The sequence below is a fragment of the Haemaphysalis longicornis genome, unplaced genomic scaffold, assembly GCF_048455015.1.
Source record: "Haemaphysalis longicornis isolate Haplotype H1 unplaced genomic scaffold, Haemaphysalis longicornis Haplotype H1 scaffold_2, whole genome shotgun sequence".
NCBI lineage: Eukaryota > Metazoa > Arthropoda > Arachnida > Ixodida > Ixodidae > Haemaphysalis > Haemaphysalis longicornis.
Genome location: NW_027526295.1, coordinates 270,597,643 through 270,616,840, shown reverse-complemented (window position 1 = coordinate 270,616,840; position 19,198 = coordinate 270,597,643). Strand labels below are relative to the sequence as shown.

At 46.7% G+C, this 19,198-nt stretch overlaps 1 protein-coding gene across 8 annotated transcripts in view; it reads left to right on the top strand.

Moving 5' to 3' along the window:
• The window catches only part of LOC144170706 (secretin receptor-like), a 358,512-nt gene that overhangs the window by 250,718 nt on the left and 88,596 nt on the right, over positions 1 to 19,198 (top strand). For all 8 annotated transcript variants that reach the window (XM_077700659.1, XM_077700666.1, XM_077700660.1 and 5 more), the window contains exon 3: positions 9,523 to 9,636. In XM_077700659.1, the coding sequence (XP_077556785.1) occupies positions 9,523 to 9,636 (114 nt within the window). The remainder of the gene's footprint in view (positions 1 to 9,522; positions 9,637 to 19,198) is intronic.

The following is a 19,198-nucleotide window of genomic DNA, read 5'->3' as shown; positions in this document are numbered from 1 at the left end:
AGGTTCATAAATGTAATGCAAAAGGCCGGGCGATATGGCGCTGCCGCTCTGGAGGAGGGGAAATGCTTGCTGGGGGGGAGGGGGGGGGGTTCATCGTTGCCGTTTGTATTTTAAGTGCAGAGAACTTTATGGGCTCGCCTTGTCGTCGTAGCTCGCTAACGGTCGATGCGACTGCCGGAAGCAGGCGGCGCAGCGAGATAACGGACCCAAGTAGAGCCTTGTGTCCCGTCGTCAGGGGGTCAAGCTGGGGCTTCGAAAACCACGTGGTTTAAATAGACATAACTGGCGCTTGTCATACATCTCCCCGTTTTTCGGCGCACACAAGACTGCAGGTACATTTCAGGCAAAATCTAATATAACCGTCAGCCCCCGCGTTAATTTAGTTAGGAGCGCTCGTGGTGTTAGTTTTTACGAGAGTAAGCGAAAAAAACGGCCGCGCAAGAACAAAATGGTGCGTTCAAAATGACGCAGAAAGGCCCCAGCCGCGCAAGAAAAAAATTGCGCGTTCGAAATGACGCAAGAAAGCTCCAGCATACTAAATAAAGCAATCACAAAAAGAACTGAACTCCCGCTGGTGCAGTTTCAGGCAGAGGGCGCACGAGCACTGTGAAGGCGGGGAATTTGAAATGTATAGGGTGGCATCAGTGAGCGGGTAACGGCGCTGCAGCCCATTATGGCGAATCATTGCTCTGCACTTCCGACAGCTTTCACATTGAGTGGCACGGCTTTAATTTTTTTTTTCTCGTTCTTTCCATTCGTTTCTTCTTTCCCATTTAAAATAGCCTTAATTGAAAGAAACGAAACGAGAAAGCTCCGAGCGTCAGCTGATGTCACGAATCGTCAAATGACAGCGACACCTTCACATGAATGACCTAAGAGAAATGCCCGCTAGCATTCACTATTAGAGATGACGTTGGTGAGGGTCCGCGGACTTCGCTGTCGCCAACATCCATGGACGATGACTGGAACGCCAAAAAATGTTCGTGGTTGGTTGTCGCCTGCGTGGCTTCGTATATCCCCTTGAATTTGATGTTTCACATTGCATTTTGTGAAGAAAACCACTCATGAAACACCGCTGCCGTACTAAGAAATTAGCGGTGGAATCACGGCACTGTGGTACGATCCGCGTCTTACAAACGAGCCGGAAGGGTAGCGGAGAGCGAAATAGAACTTAAATTTAGAGCGATGGATAACCTAAGCATTTGAATTTTCTGCCAGCTGAAGTTTTTGGCGCGACATCAGCGTCGACAAAAACATCCGTAACGCTCACATTTACAACTTTTGTTGCTAGAAAAAAAATCTTGAGGCAACTTGTTGACGATTCGCGAAACTTTGGAGACCTTGACGACATTAAAATGTGAGAGAGCGTGCCCCCCGTAAGAAAATACGCCTAGAATGTTAGCGAATGAACACAGAAGTTGAGTTGCTGCTTCAGCTCAGCGGTCGGTGACATTGATGTACGCTGACAGTGACTGCCAGACGTCGCTTTGCGAGCAAAAACAGCTCCTGTGTTGCGACGCCGCGTCTATCGCGAGCACGTAGCCAAAGTTCGACGGCTGTGATTAAAATAATTAAAATAAGCAGCTTTCTGGACTATCTGCTTCGCCGAAAACGACGACAACAATGACGACGATTATTTTGTGCGCACCTAGCGCAGCGACATCATGATTTCGCGACGATGCGACGCAAACAGCTGTGCGGTACTTGTAAAAGCGTTTTGGAAGGCAGGCTGTCGCAATGCCACGTCGGAGCTGGACACGTGTAGCAGAAAGCATCATTGGGGTGCCACTACAAGTATCTTCTTTTCTGTTTCCAGCTGGTGGCGAGTGTTTTGACGTCCACCGCGGAGCAAAGGAGCAAACTCAGAGCAAAAAAAAAAAAAAATCTTAAACAAGACCCTTTCAGTGTTTTCTTAAGGGGTGTAAAGCATAATGTGCCAAATTGTTTGTTTCAAACAAAGAGAGTTTCCGCGGTGTTATGGTATGCCCACTGGCAGGTTATTTCCCCGCCAACCACGAGCTTCAGTGAAGCGCGTGGATATGTCTAGCTAACATCGGTGCTCGCGACGAATTGAAGTCAAAGGCCACCACCAGGCTCACCAGATTCACCTTTGGCTTCGCATCCTGAAGAAACCTACTTCAGAACCCACTCAGCGCAAAACTTCGTTTTATTTTCAAGTAAATTAAATACTTTGTATATAGGAGCTTTCTTCAGAAATGTGACTTCATTGCTACCATTCATTGACCTGCGCGTTTGCCTTTAGAGCAGTCGGCTAATTTTTGGACACCCATCACCAATTTTGTGTGCCATGGGTGCCGGATTTTCGACCAACGTGGTTACCTAATGTTTTCGCATTAAAAGAGAGCGCAGTTCGATTGAACGTTGCGAACCGCGAAGCGCAGTCGCTACGACAGTGATGAACGGGGACAAGATATGGCAGCGCACTTGTGAGGCAACTACGCATTAAGGTGACGGAAGAACGACACGTGCCTTGACACAATAGTCGTCTTTGAGCACTCTACATTCTAGTGTCAGGTTTCGCATGATCACCTGCCAACGAAAAATAAAACTTATTTGAGTAAAAAAATAACCTTTTTTTTTCTTGTTACCAAGAGAAGGTTATGTTAAATATACACAAAACAGTCGAAGCAGCCATGAAAACAAAGCAGAAGTTCGCTTCATAGCTTGCATCATTAAAAAGACTGATATGTCCCGGTAACAATGACGCCAATTTTACCGCCAACTTTACACAAATAATGGACATGCATATTAAGGAAAACAGATGAAGCAGTGACTACTTCCCAGCTTTATTCTAGTGGTTTCTCTATTGTATTATGAACACTGTCTGTGTGATTCACTGCTGCTGACCCAAGCCACCGCCTAGAAACATGACTGGATGATGGTGGGGGGTCTTCCAGTTCCGTATAATCGTATCATTTGAATGGTAACGGGCAGATAACACATCGACAACTACATTTTTACTTCTGGCCCTGTTACATCGGTCCTGCCCATAATAAGTCACTGAAGCGCGAAATTTGAAAGTTTTGAAATATTCCTGCCGTTTTTTTTCTTGCCAAAAACATCTCTCGTGGCTGTAGTGTGGCTGAATGAGTTACCAAGAACTAGTTCTTTCAAATATAAAACATTTCTAATTTGTCGTCATGGCCCCTTAAAGGAATTGCGTTGGCCACAATCCTCGTGACAGCTCAGTGCACGTGCGGCCTTTGTGTGGAAACTGCCCTGCACTTTTGGTTAGTCTGCAGAACGAGGGTAGCTCCTCCCTTTCCCGGTTTGCAGACACATTCTTGTCTGACGCTCGCCCGCAACGCCGGTAAGTGGAGGGTTCGTGCACTGCTAGCTGCACTGCGACACCAAAGAACCCACTGCTGCGTTGCCACCCCCATCTATGCCAATGCAGGCGAATAGAAGAGGCATATTCCACTCTCTCAAGTGCAAGGTTACCCCTTATGAAGCGCTCTCAGGAGTCTCAGTATAGCTGACACCAGCAGCGATGTATCGAATTTGCTCTTTGTTTGCGCGTTTAAAAACAGCAGGCAAACTGAGTTTTCTGTTTCGTTCGTTCTCTTAAATTTAAATACCTTTTGAGGTCACAAATTCTTTTTTTTTTACTTCAGGGGCTGTCACTCCTAAAAGTTCACTGCGTCTAACGAAGTTTGTGTGTGCGTTGAGCCCAGAGCAATCAGAATCCGCATACATATACGGAACGCCGGCGGCTGTCCGCGTGTGCGCATTTGGCGTCGTCGCTTAATTATCTGACTCTTCAGCTCAAGTCAGGCTTGTCCAAACTTCTCTAATGAGCTTCTACCTTTACATATGCATTCTCATCGAAATATCTCGTCAACTGGGAGGCAGCGAAGACTGCTGACAAACATTCGGTGGTGCTGTTTTTCTGCTGTGAAGCGAGAAGGAATCGTCTTCACTGCCTAGAAATGTCATTTCACCTAATTATCAATGTATGAGCTGTTACCTGTGGGAATGCTGCAAAACGAGATGCTGGTTACTGCGATTCTTTTGTATTTTAAGCAAAATAATAATACGGCACTGGTAAACAACTGTCTCTGTATGCTTCGTGCCCTAAATAGAAGAAGTCGCGTGGTAATAATGATTAAACTAAATTAACTGCTACTATAAACAAAATATGTGCTTCGTTTTCTACACCTAATGAGCGGAAGACTGCGTTTTATGCACTTGTTTCCGTCATAGCGATGTTTGACTGTACGCTCTCTGTACGTCTCGAGGCTGCGGCCAGTGTGCGAAATTTATTACTTGAAGTTTCGGCACACCATTTATAAACAGAAGACCCACAGTCAGCTTAACATTAATTCTTCTAGCTACCGTCTCAGGCATACAATACGGCACACTTCGAAAGTAAGAACTGACTAGGGTGAGCAGTCTTTTCTGTATTAGTCAACTGAAACAATAAATAAAGTAGGAAAAAAATTAAACTCCGACGCCAGTGAACCCACGTTCAAAATACAGGTTAAAGAAATGTAACTGAAGTAAAACTCCGGCAATACTGATATATAATCAAGTGTTCGAAGAATATGTCGATATGTTCCCCTAAAGGAAGAAGTGCTAAGAACATTTACAAACTAAAATACATTATTACGCAACTGTGATGTAGTTATGTGTTCGTTGAAAATTAATGCGTGCGAACTACTGCGTTTGTGCGCACACTTTGGTCCTTCTGTGCATTTTAGACCTATGCTTTGTAGAGTACATAGAACATCTATTAATCACTATGCTTTTCTGCTATTATGCTGGTATGATCTTGCTATTATGTTTCAATTTGTTTTAGTTTGGGAACGTCACTTTTACTGCGTACTCTGTGAGTCGGGTGGCCAAGGCCTGTCAAGCTACACCCGCCTTTATAGTCTCAGCATCGCCTTGGTTTTCGCCAAGAAATAAAATCAAAACTTTTAGCCAGACGCAAGGCATAGCACAGGCTATGTGCTGGTTTTTAATTATGAATACAGTGGGAAAAAAATCCTCGGGGCACTTCTGTCTACTAATAGCACTGAAGGCAAATGACTGGCGATACTTAACAACCTCTTTACGGGTACATGGTATTTCCGGCTTTCATCGCGTTCGTTGCTTTGTTTTTGGCGTGAATTACTTCGACCGGCTTCCTTTCCCCTACACCGTGTTTGTGTCTCTTTGCTCTCATTCGTTTCGCCATACAGCGCGAAATTGTCTTTGTTCTCATTCGTCATACAGCGCGAAATTGTCCGCAAGCGGACTGGCACGCGCCACAGCTTCCTCAGAATCAAAATGCTGCGCCGTTGGTCTGGGCCTGTTCTACTCACGCACCATGAAGTTTGGGTGTCACGCGGCACGCACTATTCTAAAACTTTTACGTTTAGAATTCATACTTTTGGTATTTTTCTGGAGCGGGCATATTATCCTCTCAAATGTCCTGATTGAGGCCACTCCCCCAAGTGGGTATGCGCCACGGAGGAAATAACAACTTTTGTTGTTCTACCGCTACCATCGAGCGGAGACAGCGTTGTGATAGCTTATCGTGCTGCTACTGTGGACACCCGAGTTCAAAATCCCATCGGGTGACACATATGTTCTCTGTTTACTTTTACAACGGCGGCCATTTTTCTGTATTTACAACTACAATAACAACGGTTTTTCGCCGAATGGGTCATTTAAGGCTGTCGCCTTAAAATTGCGCACATACTGGCTGGACGTCATATGAACCGATTATGATACGAGAAATAGAGAGACAAAGTTAAAGTTTTTATGGAAAAAAGCAGCGAGTTTTGCCGGGTTCACAATCGCCAACATGCTTCTCAGCTGAGGATTGGGGATCTAGAAAAAAAAAAGGCCATAAAAAGAGGCGGGAAGAAAAAAAAATTAAAAAGCTGGCGTATGATGCAAGCCGCCACGGAACGCTGAAAAGATCGTTCACTCGTTTTCCTCAACAAAATTACTTTTACTGAATGTAAAAATGCAAAAGCTGCATAAAAAAATGTAAAAAGCTGCAGCAAAGTGTATTTCGATGCAATCAGTTCGACTATCAAGTTCTGGAGTTCGAAATGACGAAGAGTGGGTGTTCCTGGGCCCTCAACGCGGTTGCAAACGTCTGCCAGACGCGCAACCCAGTGTAATTCTGTGGCGCGGCGAAAGCACGTTTTGAGGCTCCACTAGTGCTTCCATCGCTACTTTTGCCACCGCGCAGTTTCCGGGCGCCTGGCCAAGTATTGATTTTTTTTCTCGAAACTTCAATGGTGCGTGCCTTCAAAGGTTGCCGCAGTCACCACAATGAATGGAGCCTTGCCGCAAGTTTGTGAGGCACTGACCCCGTTTGTTAGGAAATGTTTTCTTGCAAGAAATTACTTTTTTCCCGGGCGACCCGGGTTCTATCCTTGCCATAAACATTAGGGGCTGTGGGGTAGGTTGTGCGCATTAGGTTTACCATGAACCCTTTCTCGGCTCTTAGCTCAGCGTGGTCCTTCAAATCAGCTCCATATGACTTGGAACGCGACGTTCCGTTATCATCATCACGTATGCACTGTGTAGTACGTGGATTACGGTTAGGAAAAAGGTAACTTTTGGAAAAAGGTAACAAAAAAGATTTTTTGTATTCCCTTACACTACTTTTTTGTACTAAATGGATAAAATAATTGTTTCCTTCTATTCAGTGTGGAAGATGTAGTAGCCGTGTAAATAAAAAAAAACAGTGATTGATTCCTCTGTCCTAGGAATCGGTAAAACGCGAAAGTGAAAAGTGAAGCGAAATCTGCAGCGAAAGGAGCATGATTTGCGGATCGGCGGCTGCCCTGTGGGTGTGCTTGGCAGGCGACGTCCTGCTGGCGGGTAGCTTCGAAAAGGTGCGACCACTACGGTTCTCCTCCGTGGCGTGTACGGCAGACGGTTGCGTTGCGACGAGCTCAGCTTGTGGAACGCGAGAGTCAGAGTTCGTAGGTTTGACCGGGAACGTCCGAACGCTTTCTGCATCCCGCTGGACTTTGTCTTCGCACCAAATCAGTCACGTTCACTGCATTCGCCCGTCGGCGTCATTGCCTTTTTGTGGCGCGTAATGACACAAATTGCTTACACGGGGCCACCGCACTTAGAAACGACGCAACTTACTGTGCCTGATCGAAGCGCCAACTGTCGGTGCTCTTCAGCGTCATGATGTACTCCTCTCTTTTACCTCTCCTAGAGGGCAGCATCATCCGCGTCAAAGAAACTTTTTCTAGCGTTTTTTTTTTCTGTGTTTGTTGTACTGGCGTCATTTCTGTGACGGATATGATGTCAGTGAAATCTTGGTGTATCCCGGAATAAAATCCTTTTGTGTTAAAAACTTTTGGGTGCCCAGATTGTCTGGTCCTAATGTTGTCACGACAGATTTTATTTCGTGGGAAGGAAGCCTGGGGTTATAGCTAAGAAAGCACGAGAAGATTTTTGAATAGAACGAGGATGTAACCCCTTCAAAATAATAGGATCGTTAATTCGAATGGTAACTGAAAATGGGAGGTGGATTGAATGCGCAACGAAAAAATAAAAGTCCCGCACGAAAGCGCACATAAAAAATTAGCGAGAATTTTATTCTGCGAAGATGGATGACTGGACGCAGTTGACGGATTGCACGAAACAAACGATGTTTGTTCGTATTCTGCAATTGAGCACACTTCTTAGCATCCAGCTGAATGAAGCTTGGAAGAATTTGAACTTTATTCTACCGAACAAACGCGGGGCTGTCCGTTTCCCTCCCGCGTCGTAGCCCCCTTCCTGCTTGTGGGACACAAAATTCAACCCTCTCGACTACTCAAGACCCCCGACCGGTCGCATTCCGCTGTCTGGCGTTCACGTGTAAGCCGCCCACTCCCTCCACTCCCCGCACGTGCGGGCATAAACTGGCAACCGATTATGTGCCCGAGCGTAAACGTGAAAGACACCGGCAAATCACATTTGTGAAAGAGAGTTTGCGGCACACCGGGGAGTGCTGCAGACTTCGCTCCAGCGTCTTAAGCTGCCCTACCAGCGCCTGGAGAGCCTGTTATACCTAGCAGGCCCCGACGGCACCCGCAGTGACGCCTTCCGCCTCCTGCTGGTCTACTTGGAGGCCACCCGACTTGCGCAGCGCCTGTACACGATGGTCTACTGGACGCGCCATTGCTGCTGCTTCACTAAGATCCATGTCGAGGCTCCTCGCTCTTGTCACTCGACTACCTATCTCTATCACCCCCTTTTCTCCTCTCTAATCTTTATATCGCCCTCCTCCCACTCCCCACAGCACTGGGTTGTATGCAGGTGAGCCCCAGTTGGGCTCAATAATATCCCCAGTGCACTTCCTTTTCCTTTTCACCCGAACCACCTAACAAGAAGAAGAAGAGTTGGTGGCGGGGAAAAGGAGCGGCGCCGAGTAAAGCGGCATCACCGAAAATTGAAACCGGGGGTTAGACATGTAATGCGCCGCAGTAAAAGTGGGGATGGTGGTAAGGCGCAATGAAAAGGATTTTGTGTGTGTGTGTGTGTGTGTGTGTGTGTGTGTGCGTGTGCGCGTGTGCGTGTGCGTGCGCGCGCGTGGGTGTGTGTGTTCGCGTGTGCGTGAGAGAGAGAGAGAGAGAGAGAGAGAGAGAGAGAGAGAGAGAGAGAAGCCTAACAGCTGTCATACCTTGTACTACACAGTTTTATTTTGCAACCCAGGGGTGTAATAAGGTGCCGCAGAGGGATTCCTCACAGGCAGCAACTATCGGGTTATAGCTCGCATGTTTATATGGCATGTTTGTATGGCATTATGAATTAAGGGTCCGCTACTGTGCTTTGGCGGCTTCGTTGGCCTCCTAACCGAGTGAACGAAGGAAACACCAAAGACAAAAGGAAGACAGAGGAGGAAAGGGCGGCCAAAAATGGGAGGGGGAGGGTGGTATGCCAAGGCGGTTCCACAGAAGCCCAGCACGCGCTGCGTGATGCCCGTACATAGGTCCTTCGGCGTGCTCCTCGTTGCTCCTAGCTCTTTCAATATATCAACTCTTTGTCTCCCTCCTCCACGTTGCGAGCCACGTGTCTGCTGTGCGGGAGGTTCCAACATAATCTACAACAGCATGCTCAACGGCGGCGGTGCGCTACTAGATAACGGCAGAGTAGCGTGCGCCGCCGTGCGTTCGTTGATCACGATTTCACTCCTGAGACGCAGCAGCTGTGCGCCGTGACCGAGAAGACTGCACTTCGGGCTGCGTACAAATTTCGCTTAGGGGAGTATAGTAACCGCCAGCCGTTTTTCCCCGAGTGGTAACGTACTCTAGTTACACAAAATATTTTAACCGTCCCCCGCTCCTTTCTTCCCATTCAATGGGAGCAATAAACGTTTTTTCCTCCTCCTCCTATCTTGAGAAAGCAAAACATGTTCGCAGACTTCATAGCATGTTTGTTCGCTGTTCCCCGAAAGTGGAAGCAAAAGAATATGTTGCACAGTGTTTGCCCGCAAGCGTCATGTTGCAGTTTTCTGATGTTACAAGTAATGACGTTGTGACTCTCCATGCGCAGGGAGCCTGCTGTGTCCACAGACATGGGACGGCCTGCTGTGCTGGAGGCCGGCGCCCGCCGGAACCACAGCCAGAATGCAGTGTCCGAACTACGTCTTCGGCTTCGACACATCAGGTATACGCGCCAGGAAATATTTCTCTTTGAGTGATTCGATCGGTCGATAAAAGATTTTTTTCTGGTGATGACGAGCCTGATAGGCGACTTGGGGCTACCACCAGGAACGTGAAAGAGTCGGTAGTCCATGGTGATTTCCTTTCCTTTATTTTCTTGGGTTTCTTTTTTACTCGACCCTTAGTTATTATTTGAGCACAAGACAAAAAAAAAAAAAAACAGCACTTGTGCTGTCGGCTTTCTTGTTATGTGTCATGTTTCGCACTGTAGCGCTTCAATAAGCGATTTATCAGGTTGAAATTGCGGAGATAGTGACATTCGGAACAGAAAAAAGCACGACGGCGTTATCACAGTACAAAAATTCTTGGCCAGTGGAGGCTATCAATACTTGGTATGGGAGTATCAGCGAACCTTCTTATGTCGCATACGGGCCTAGATCTGAAGAGCACCGCTTGAATTAATAATTCTACCACATCGAACAGGCCTCAAGTAGATATTGCTGCTTTTAGCCTGGGCTGTTGTTTATTACTAAGCTGCTGTAACCAACCGAACGCCCGCGGCCGCAGGGTCGCGGGGAGCAATGCGGAAACTGTATGACGGTGACTGAGCTAAGCACTGCGTTTATGGCACCCACAAGAAACCGTCGATGTGTAGGTAGCTGAGCCACATTCCCGCGAACGTGCTAAATGCCTCCTCCCGCAGTGGAAGCTGCAATGAATGAAATTTATTTATTTTATTTATTTATTACAGATATTTTCGGGGTTCATAGGGCGCAACAGAAAGCAGTGGCGAAATATAAGAGAAGGGAATGCGGAGTTTTTACAGCAGTGGAATGATTCAGATGCGCTTATGACAACAATTAATGTACGCTATTTACACAACAGCAAAACAATACACAATGCGTTAGGAGATACTACGAACAGTAGGCGTTATGCACGGTAGTTTTGAAAAGGGTTGTATCAGTAATGGATGCGATGGCGGCGGGGAAGTGGCTCCATTGTACACTTGTTTTAGGAATAAAAGAATAATTATATAGGCTAGTGCCGCAAGACGGCAAGCAGACTTTGCAATCTATGGCCCGTGGAACTAAACCGACTCTGCAACTATGCTGTAGGCTTTGCGTCGGCTCAGAGGCTGTTAACGATTTTCAGAACTAAGGAAGCCCCGGCACTTCGCTGAGCGCATGGGACCATCTGGGTCGGCTGGCCATTCGAGCACTACAGCCACCGGTAGAACACAGGCGCGGTATAAATGCTTAATTTTTATGAAAAAGACACCGCATTATTTTTTAAGAGAGGTTCTTGGCCAGCTCCGGTTATTACTCGGTTTGGGTATTGCGTACCAGCAAAGCTGATGGCATGTGTGGATTGTTGTCTCCAAACGATGGCCTTTAACCGAAAACGAAGTAAACTTGCACCCATCTCTTGAACAACACTCCGGCTTCACTTAAAAATTTATTTAGCACTCGGCTTCCCAGTAATTTGGTGCCAGTAGTGACCTAAGATCTAGGCTAACCAAAAGACCCCACTTTTTTCTCCACACTTATTTTTGTGAACCAACGGTTCAAAGTTTGCACTCCAGTTGTTTAGTAAGGCGCCAAGTTTCAGCTCCGTATGTCATTATCGGCAGTGTGCACTGGCTGTAGATTTTTGTTGATAATGTAGATAATTTGATAGATAAGGTTGCAGATAATGTTAGGAATAACCCTCAGGGACAAGACACGAGGTACGAGTATCAGAGAACAAACTAGAGTTGACGATATCATAGTTAAAATAAAGAAAAAGAAATGGACTTGGGCTGGCCATGTAGTGAGATGAACAGACAACCGGTGGACAATTAGGGTAGCAGAGGGGATACCAAGAGATGGGTCTAAAAGAATGGGAAGGGCACTGACAAGATGGAGGGATTAAATACGGAACTTCGGGGATGAACTGTGGACTCGAGCAGCGCAGGACAGGAGCGGTTGGAGGTCAATGGGAGAGGCCTTCGTCCTGCAGTGCACCTGACCAGGCTGATGATGATGGTGACGAAGAAAGGTCTAAAAAGCCCGGAAGCTGGCACATTGCTTGCGTGCATTGTCTGTCTTGGAAACTTTAAACTTATGGCGTATTCGGTTGGCCGCTCCGGTCTTCTGGCTCAGAGTCGCCAGATGCCAAGGCGGCTCGCGATCAGAACGTGAGAGGCAGCGTACCAACCGAATGCATAGGCGATCTCAGAGAACCGCGCCTGTAGCGCCACCGTGCATCCAGCGCGGGAAGCAGCCGCGTAAACACGCGGCGTTTTGTGTCACGTGACCGGTCCTCCCGGCCAGATTGCGCCACGCTCTCACTTCGAAGTCCGAGCGGTGGGGAGCGCTCCGAGTCGGAGGTTGACGCTCCGGAAGAACCAACCGAAGGCGCGGCCGCTTTTCAGGGCACTCCAGAGCGCTCGTAAACGCCCAACCGAATACGCCATTACTCAATGACCAGGTCGATCAAGAAGCCCTCCGCTAGAGAAATTCCTTTCCTGCAACGTATTCACCACGATCGAAACCGATCAAGTGCTAGGGCGAATGCGGAAACCCGCCGAGCTAGCTAATGACAGACTCGCGAATGCGAACTATCGCATCAACGAAGTCCGTCGCCCCGAAAATGTGGTTTCTAACCACACCAGCATCGTGCAGGCGTCGTCGCTGCATGTTGCTCGAAAGTGTTTGACCCATCTGCTCGTAAAGAGCTTGTTTTCGCCGAAGCAGAAAAGAGATGAGAGAAGGACGGGTCACTCGGCTGTTGCATGAGAGTCGAATAGAAAAAAAAAATTGAGAATCAGTCCCAGGCACGGTCGATCAGTTTCCGGTGTTTCTGCCCCGGGGGCAGAGCGCAGGTCGCGGGAAAGCCTTTAAGTACGGAAGAAAGGCTGATCGAGCAAACTCCGCTTCGTTCCAGGTTCGCCTTAGGCGGGATCTGCACCTGCCATATCCTACTTACTTCGCGGGAGGGACGGCATCCGCAAACGGCTTTTAAGGCGGCGCGCCGGGGCATCCAAACGGGTGCACTTACCTGAGGTGGGCTAAATTGGACCCGCATTCGAGTGGGCCCTGCGGCGATTCTTGAGAGGCCACTCTTTCTTTGCCTTAACGTTTTTACCGTGAGGCTGTGCAGCTGGATTTGGCCAGGGAAATGCAGTTTGAGCTGAGTTCTCCACTCACTCACTCACTCACTCACTCACTCACTCACTCACTCACTCACTCACTCACTCACTCACTCACTCACTCACTCACTCGCTCGCTCGCTCGCTCGCTCACTCACTCACTCACTCACTCACTCACTCACTCACTCACTCACTCACTCACTCACTCACTCACTCGTTAACGTACACGCACAAATACGCACTCCCCAGAGAGAGAGAGAGAGAGAGAGAGAGAGAGAGAGAGAGAGTAACGCTTTTTATATACTTTCTGTGCTTTTATTTTTAGTTGCCTTGCGAGGGGAACGATGATAAGATCGGCAGCTCGTTCTCGAACCGGCTGAGCCTTAGCTATTAAATATTTGAAAGCCGCGCAAACTGAAAGATTCAGGAGAAACGGCGCCACGGTTCTAACAACACGCACCTTGTCTTGGTGTCCTACCGTCGCCTGGACCAGCCCAACTGACGCAGAGGAAGAGAATAGGAAAAGCGATTTACTGAAGGAAACGTACGAAAAAGACTTCGGCGTGCGGGCACCATTTATTTGAGAGGTTTTTACGCATTCCAAGCGCCGTTTTGAATGCGTGGTAAAACTTGGAACTCTTACCCGCGTCTACGAAATCCCGCTCCAGGTCATTGTATTTCGCTGCCTCTTTGTGAAAACCTGCGAGTCCGTCGCGCCGGCGATGAATATCCGCATTAAAATCAATCGGCGACATTAGCGCTTTGCAGCGGACAGAATAAAGTGCTCGGCGTTCGATAAATGCCGACCTGCTCCTGGAACTGCGCCGACAAAGAGGGTGGCGGTACGTTCCCGTGGATGCATATCTTTTCAGTTGCGTTTTATCTTCGCTACCATGGCATTTTTCTGTGGCATTTACGAAACTCCCCCATTTGTGGTCCTTTGGTTTCCTATCCCTGCAATGAATAAAAAGCATTAAAATTTAGGCGGCTTTTTTTCTTAGTTTTTACCCATGCGGAAAGCGATTACGTACGTCTTGGTTGTAACTTTGCAAGGTAAAATTTCAATAGACGGAGCTGTGAAAAATAGAAGCGAAAATCGAAATCCTTTTGCAAGAATTAGGTATTCAACATTACTTTATTGAAGGCAGACTGCTGCGCTTTCACGTAAAATGTGCCTTCAAAGTGAATATCCAAGATAATTTTGTTGGGAAGTAGCTTTAAATCACGAATATGCTGAATAATTGTTCATGACTACTAGTAATATTTCAAGTACACTGCGTTAGATTTTATTTATATAAAATCTAGATTTCTAGTATAACATCTGAGCCTCGTTCACTAACCGTCTTTTGCGCGTGCTGTGAGCACAGCTTAGTGTCGGAGAAAATAAGATCCCAGCATTTTACATCCTCGAAAGCGGCTGGAAATTTTGTGAGAAGTGCAACCGGCTGAAATAGCGGAAGGTCGAGGCAGGATTCATAAAATAGCTTGTATTCACTAGCGAGGCACGCATGCAGGAAACCATGTGTTTGCGCCGTCACTGGGTACGTCGGTTTCCGCGGTATGGGGGTACTTGGCCGTGGTAAGCGCATGATATGGGTTGGGCGTTCCACGCTTTGCCCCATCGAACGCAAAGTAATGCCTCGACTCCAATGTGAGTGCGATTAATAACATCTCTGTTGACACCACCGTTGAAAACCGGGTTGAAACAGAGCAGACGAAGCACGCAGGTGTTTTTTTTTCCTTCGGTGTGTGGGTGCAGTGGCACAAGCCGCGCCATGTCCGTGGCGCTTCGGCCATATCCGTGGCCGTTTCCAGTGTAGCCAAGCGAGGACATTGACAGCTAAAGTTTTCAATGAATACCACCTATAAAAACATTACCCCCCACCCCCTCAGACTCACTCACGTACACATGCACACGCACACGCATAGTGGAGTGAGGTACTCAGTACAAGAGCAGACAGTGGCTTCACACTGTTAGAACACCAATCGAAAGTATCGCGGTGTGCAATAATGGAATCTCCCTCCCCCCGCACCCCTCGAAACCCCAAGTCGAGCCGTAAAAAGACCCTCACCCCCCGAGAAGTAAAGAAAATCCTTGCTCTGCACCTCGTTCTCATATATTAAAAGAACTTAGTGCACCATTGATTTGCCCCTGCATCGTTATGGGGACACTGAAGGTAAATGGGCTGGTACGGAAGTTAGGCTGATACGGAAGTTTAACTGCCCCGAAACAAGGCCACCATGATAACAAAGAGATAACAGGCATGTGACTACGCCGAACCTGCAATAACCATCGCAACCGCCACCGGCGCTGCGGCTTGGCAGCTTGCGAATGTCGACACGGCGTGAATTATACCCGTACATTTGTAATTGTCTTTGGCGTAGGAAAGGTAAGGTGCAAAGAAAGATTTCGTGTGTTGTTTGAGAGCTTGTGTGCGCGGTTCTCGTTATGTTGTCCGTCACGTGACTTTTGGAACATTGCTCAGGTGTCGTTTGCGTCATGACTGCTGGGTGACTGATAACTTCGTTTTTTTTATTATTCACGCTATTATATTGGTACTGCCCCAGAGAATGGCATATTCGTTTTCTGCACATGCCAATCCATCTATTTAGACCAACTTCGGTTTTGTCTTCAGTGTCCTATAATTGGCTGATTCGTTGTTAACGATGGTAACAGTTTTGTTGCTGTGTAAATTTCAGTGTTGAACATCATTGCTTGAATGGTAATAAGTGGAGATCCGAAGTTTAGGCACGAAAAATCAAGGTTTTAGGCGGCAATAATAGGCACTGAAAAGGGCCAGTTAGGCAAATATAGGCACCAAATACTGTCGTTTAGGCACACATAGGCTCAATTAGTGCTTGGTTCACCAGCGTGTTTTAGGACACATTTTTGACATGCAGTAAAAGCAGTGGATAAATCTTGTGCTGTGGAAAGGGATTTTCTCTTCGTGAAAATAAGTCACTCAAGAGTTGGCATTTTAACAGATTTGCATAAAAATCAGGGTTTTTCGACAACAAAAGAAATGCTTGAAAGCCATGACAAACCACACTTATCTCAATGATTTGCTGCTTGAAGTTACCTCCTTTTAGTCGCTAATTCTGTGCGAAAAAACGACGCACAACTTTCACTGAAGTTTGTGGAGTGTGCTTAAACTTCGAAACCCCCCATCACCTGATTCCATCTAGAATATCAGAATGGTTGCTGCTGAAAACCTTCGGCAGTTCTTTTAGCACAGGGAGGGGAGAATTTTTTTTTTTCAGACAGAATGGCAGAACGCCCCACCGGAATAGATGTATCAACAACCTGTCCTTCAGATTTGGTGGCACATCTGTCCTAGACCTTAGAAATGAGCGCAGCATTCTTTCTCAGAGTGATGCCCAAGCTCTCAGCTGCGGAAATGCTTTCTGCTAAGACTGTGAAATATGCACACGAATGGGCCAAGTCACGTTGACGTGCAGCGTGGTGGAAACAGTTTGGGCTCCGATGCTTTTGTCAGCTCCGAAGCTTTTAATACTACCTGCAAGTGTAGTAGTCTTCCGCCTTTAGCCTAGTGTTTTAAGGGGTAACAATGGGCTTTGGTGGAAGAAGCACAATACGTAAATGCAGCTTGAAGAGACAAGAAGAGACAACTGCGCCTTGAAGAAACATCTCAACAGCAGGTATCTATTCGTTAACAGAGCAGAACGACCTCCTGAGCTCTTCAAAACCCCAATGAATCCCAAGGATAGCACATGGAAGTGCAATAATTTCATGTATAATGCTGAGCTATTCCGTTCTGAAGAAGCAGATAACCAGCGAGGCTGAGGGAAAAACACCATTCAGTAACCTTCACTATATACCGACAGCACGCAAGATTCTTTGAAACTAAACCACTTATTGCAAGGTTTCTAAATACCCTTGGAGGTTACCCGGGTAGGCATATGACGGCTGTCACGACTAGGGCACTTGAAAAGTGCCGACATGCTCATTCCTATTAGCTCCGTTTCTCATTCGTTCTTCGTCCTACAAGTACTGCATCTTGCCGGCCTGCGGTGTACCCGTGATCGGCGGAAGACAGTGCACGTGATCGTGGTGTCACCCTAACACGTTGCTGCGTCAGTTTTGCGCGTGGTTTTCCCCTAGGCGGCTTCTTGGTCCTTGAGTGGCACATGCGCGGCTGTGTCCCGGCCATTTTCTTCTTTGCTTGTTTCTTATTGGTTTAGCACTGGACAGGGCACGTCGGCCGTTGATACAGTTTTCGCCGTTGGTCCGCGGACACAGTGCGTCAGAAGGACATAGAACAAACCATCGTGTAAACAGGAGTGACGTCAGTGAGGACGGCAGCAGTGTCACTGCGTACCGGCCTCTGGTAGTTCGGCTTATGTGGCGAGGTTGAGGTGGTGGTGGCTCGAGGGGGGTTCGCGTTTCTCGGTGTAATTGGCACAGCTCGCGGATTTTTCTCGCAAACAGCGTGCGAGAAACATGATTTGCGGGCTTCTAAAGCGAGAACATTCCTTGCAGAACATCGACTCTAAAAACCAAAAAAGGCATATATAGGGCAAAAAGGGCTTTTTTCGGCTCTAAGAAGCCAATATAAGCTGATACATCCAAAAAGGCGCCATAAGCCCTTATTTGCAACACAGGCACTTACAGCCCCAATAAACTATAGCTTAAAATGCTCCCTTTCCATTAGTTCATGCTTATATGTTAAATAGTCTTGATGCGGATCGAAGAGAAAAATAGAAATTCTGCGTAAAGTGCCGGTCTCTAGTAATATGCCTTGAAGAGAGCCAATATTACCATCCCTTCCGTGGCTCAGTAATATTGGAGTGCTCAACTCTCTTCCACACTCTGCTCCCCACGGGGAGAGACGAAGACGCCGCTGCGCTAGGCAGCTTTTTCGCGTAAACAACAAGAAATCAACCTTTATAGGAAGTGTTTGTATCTGTTTGTATATATATATTTAGATAAAGGTTTAAAGGAGAATTCAACTTATGCAGGAAGATGTCCATAACGTACCAGTTAGTCAAAGTTCGCTTAGTACCCTTATCAAGCCAGGAAGAAGCTCCATCCTAAACTGCCTCGGATCGCCTCATGAAAGTCAACCGGGTTGAAATGTGTGTAAACGATTTTTAGTTCAGGAAGCGCATCAACTTAGAAAATGGGTTCGTGCAAGGATGGAGGCAACAAAATAAAGATGGCGCGGGGTGCAGAATCCAATTTCACTGGCTTCGCCTATCTTTTCTTTCTTTTTGTCCCATTCCATTTAAAAAAAAGTTAAACGCGATGAAACAACCTCAAGGAAACCTCTAATTCATTAAGCAAAATAAAGTGCTGGAGGTGGAGTCGCTCCAGCAAAAGAGGGGCGTAATAAGAGAGAGGAGAGATGATAGATCGCAAACGGATCTAATTCCGGCGATTCGGCGTTGTAAGTGCGCATAGGTGATCGTCTACTTTCGCGCAGTGTATCAGTACGTTGCTGTACCTTTTTCCAGCAAGCCCATCGTGAGCAGACTCCATCGATCACGGGAGTTCTCTTTCTCTCTCTCTCTCTCTCTCTCTCTCTATATATATATATATATATATATATATATATATATATATATATATATATATATATATATATATATATATATATATATATATATATATATATATATATATATATATATATATATATATATATATATATATATATATATATACATACAGGGTGATCAGAGTTAAGTCGACAGGTTTTTTTTAAAATAGGCGCTTAGATTTGCGCGAAGACGACCGCTATACTGAGGTTATGCGCCCAGGGGGACACATAAATAGGAGGCAATTATTGATTTCGGAGGCCTAATTACCTAAAATTGATTAATCAACTTTTTAGTGGCTACAGTAACCAGGCATGTTTGTATTAGAAAGTTAGACGCAATCGTGTTTCTGCGCAGTTTCAGTTGGCAGAATTCTCTAGCGCATCCGTAGTCAGAGATATCAAACGGTGAAGTTAAATTGCCGGTCCCATGATTACGCATGCAAGACAGTCTGCACCGGAGCAAAGCTCCTCCCTTCGGTGACGTGCCTGCTGTGTACGATGTTTAGTTCGATAAAGGGGTGGAGGCACAGTAAAAAGGGATAACTGGCACCAATTCATTCTTGGCTGGCGTTATCGCAATCTGCAGTACTCGGGACCGCTATCGAAACACAGAACAAAAGGGAGGAGCTATGCGCCGGTCTTGACATCTAGCATGCGCAATCATGCGAACGGCAATTAAACTTCGCCGTTTGATATCTCGGACTACGGATGCGCTAGAAGAATTCTGCCAATTGAAACTGCGTAGAAACAGGATTGCGTCTAACTTTCCAATACAAACACGCCTAATTACTGCAGCGACTACAAAGTTAATTAATCAATTTTAATTAATTAAGCCACCTACGTCAATAATTATCTCCTAATTATGTGTCCCCTTG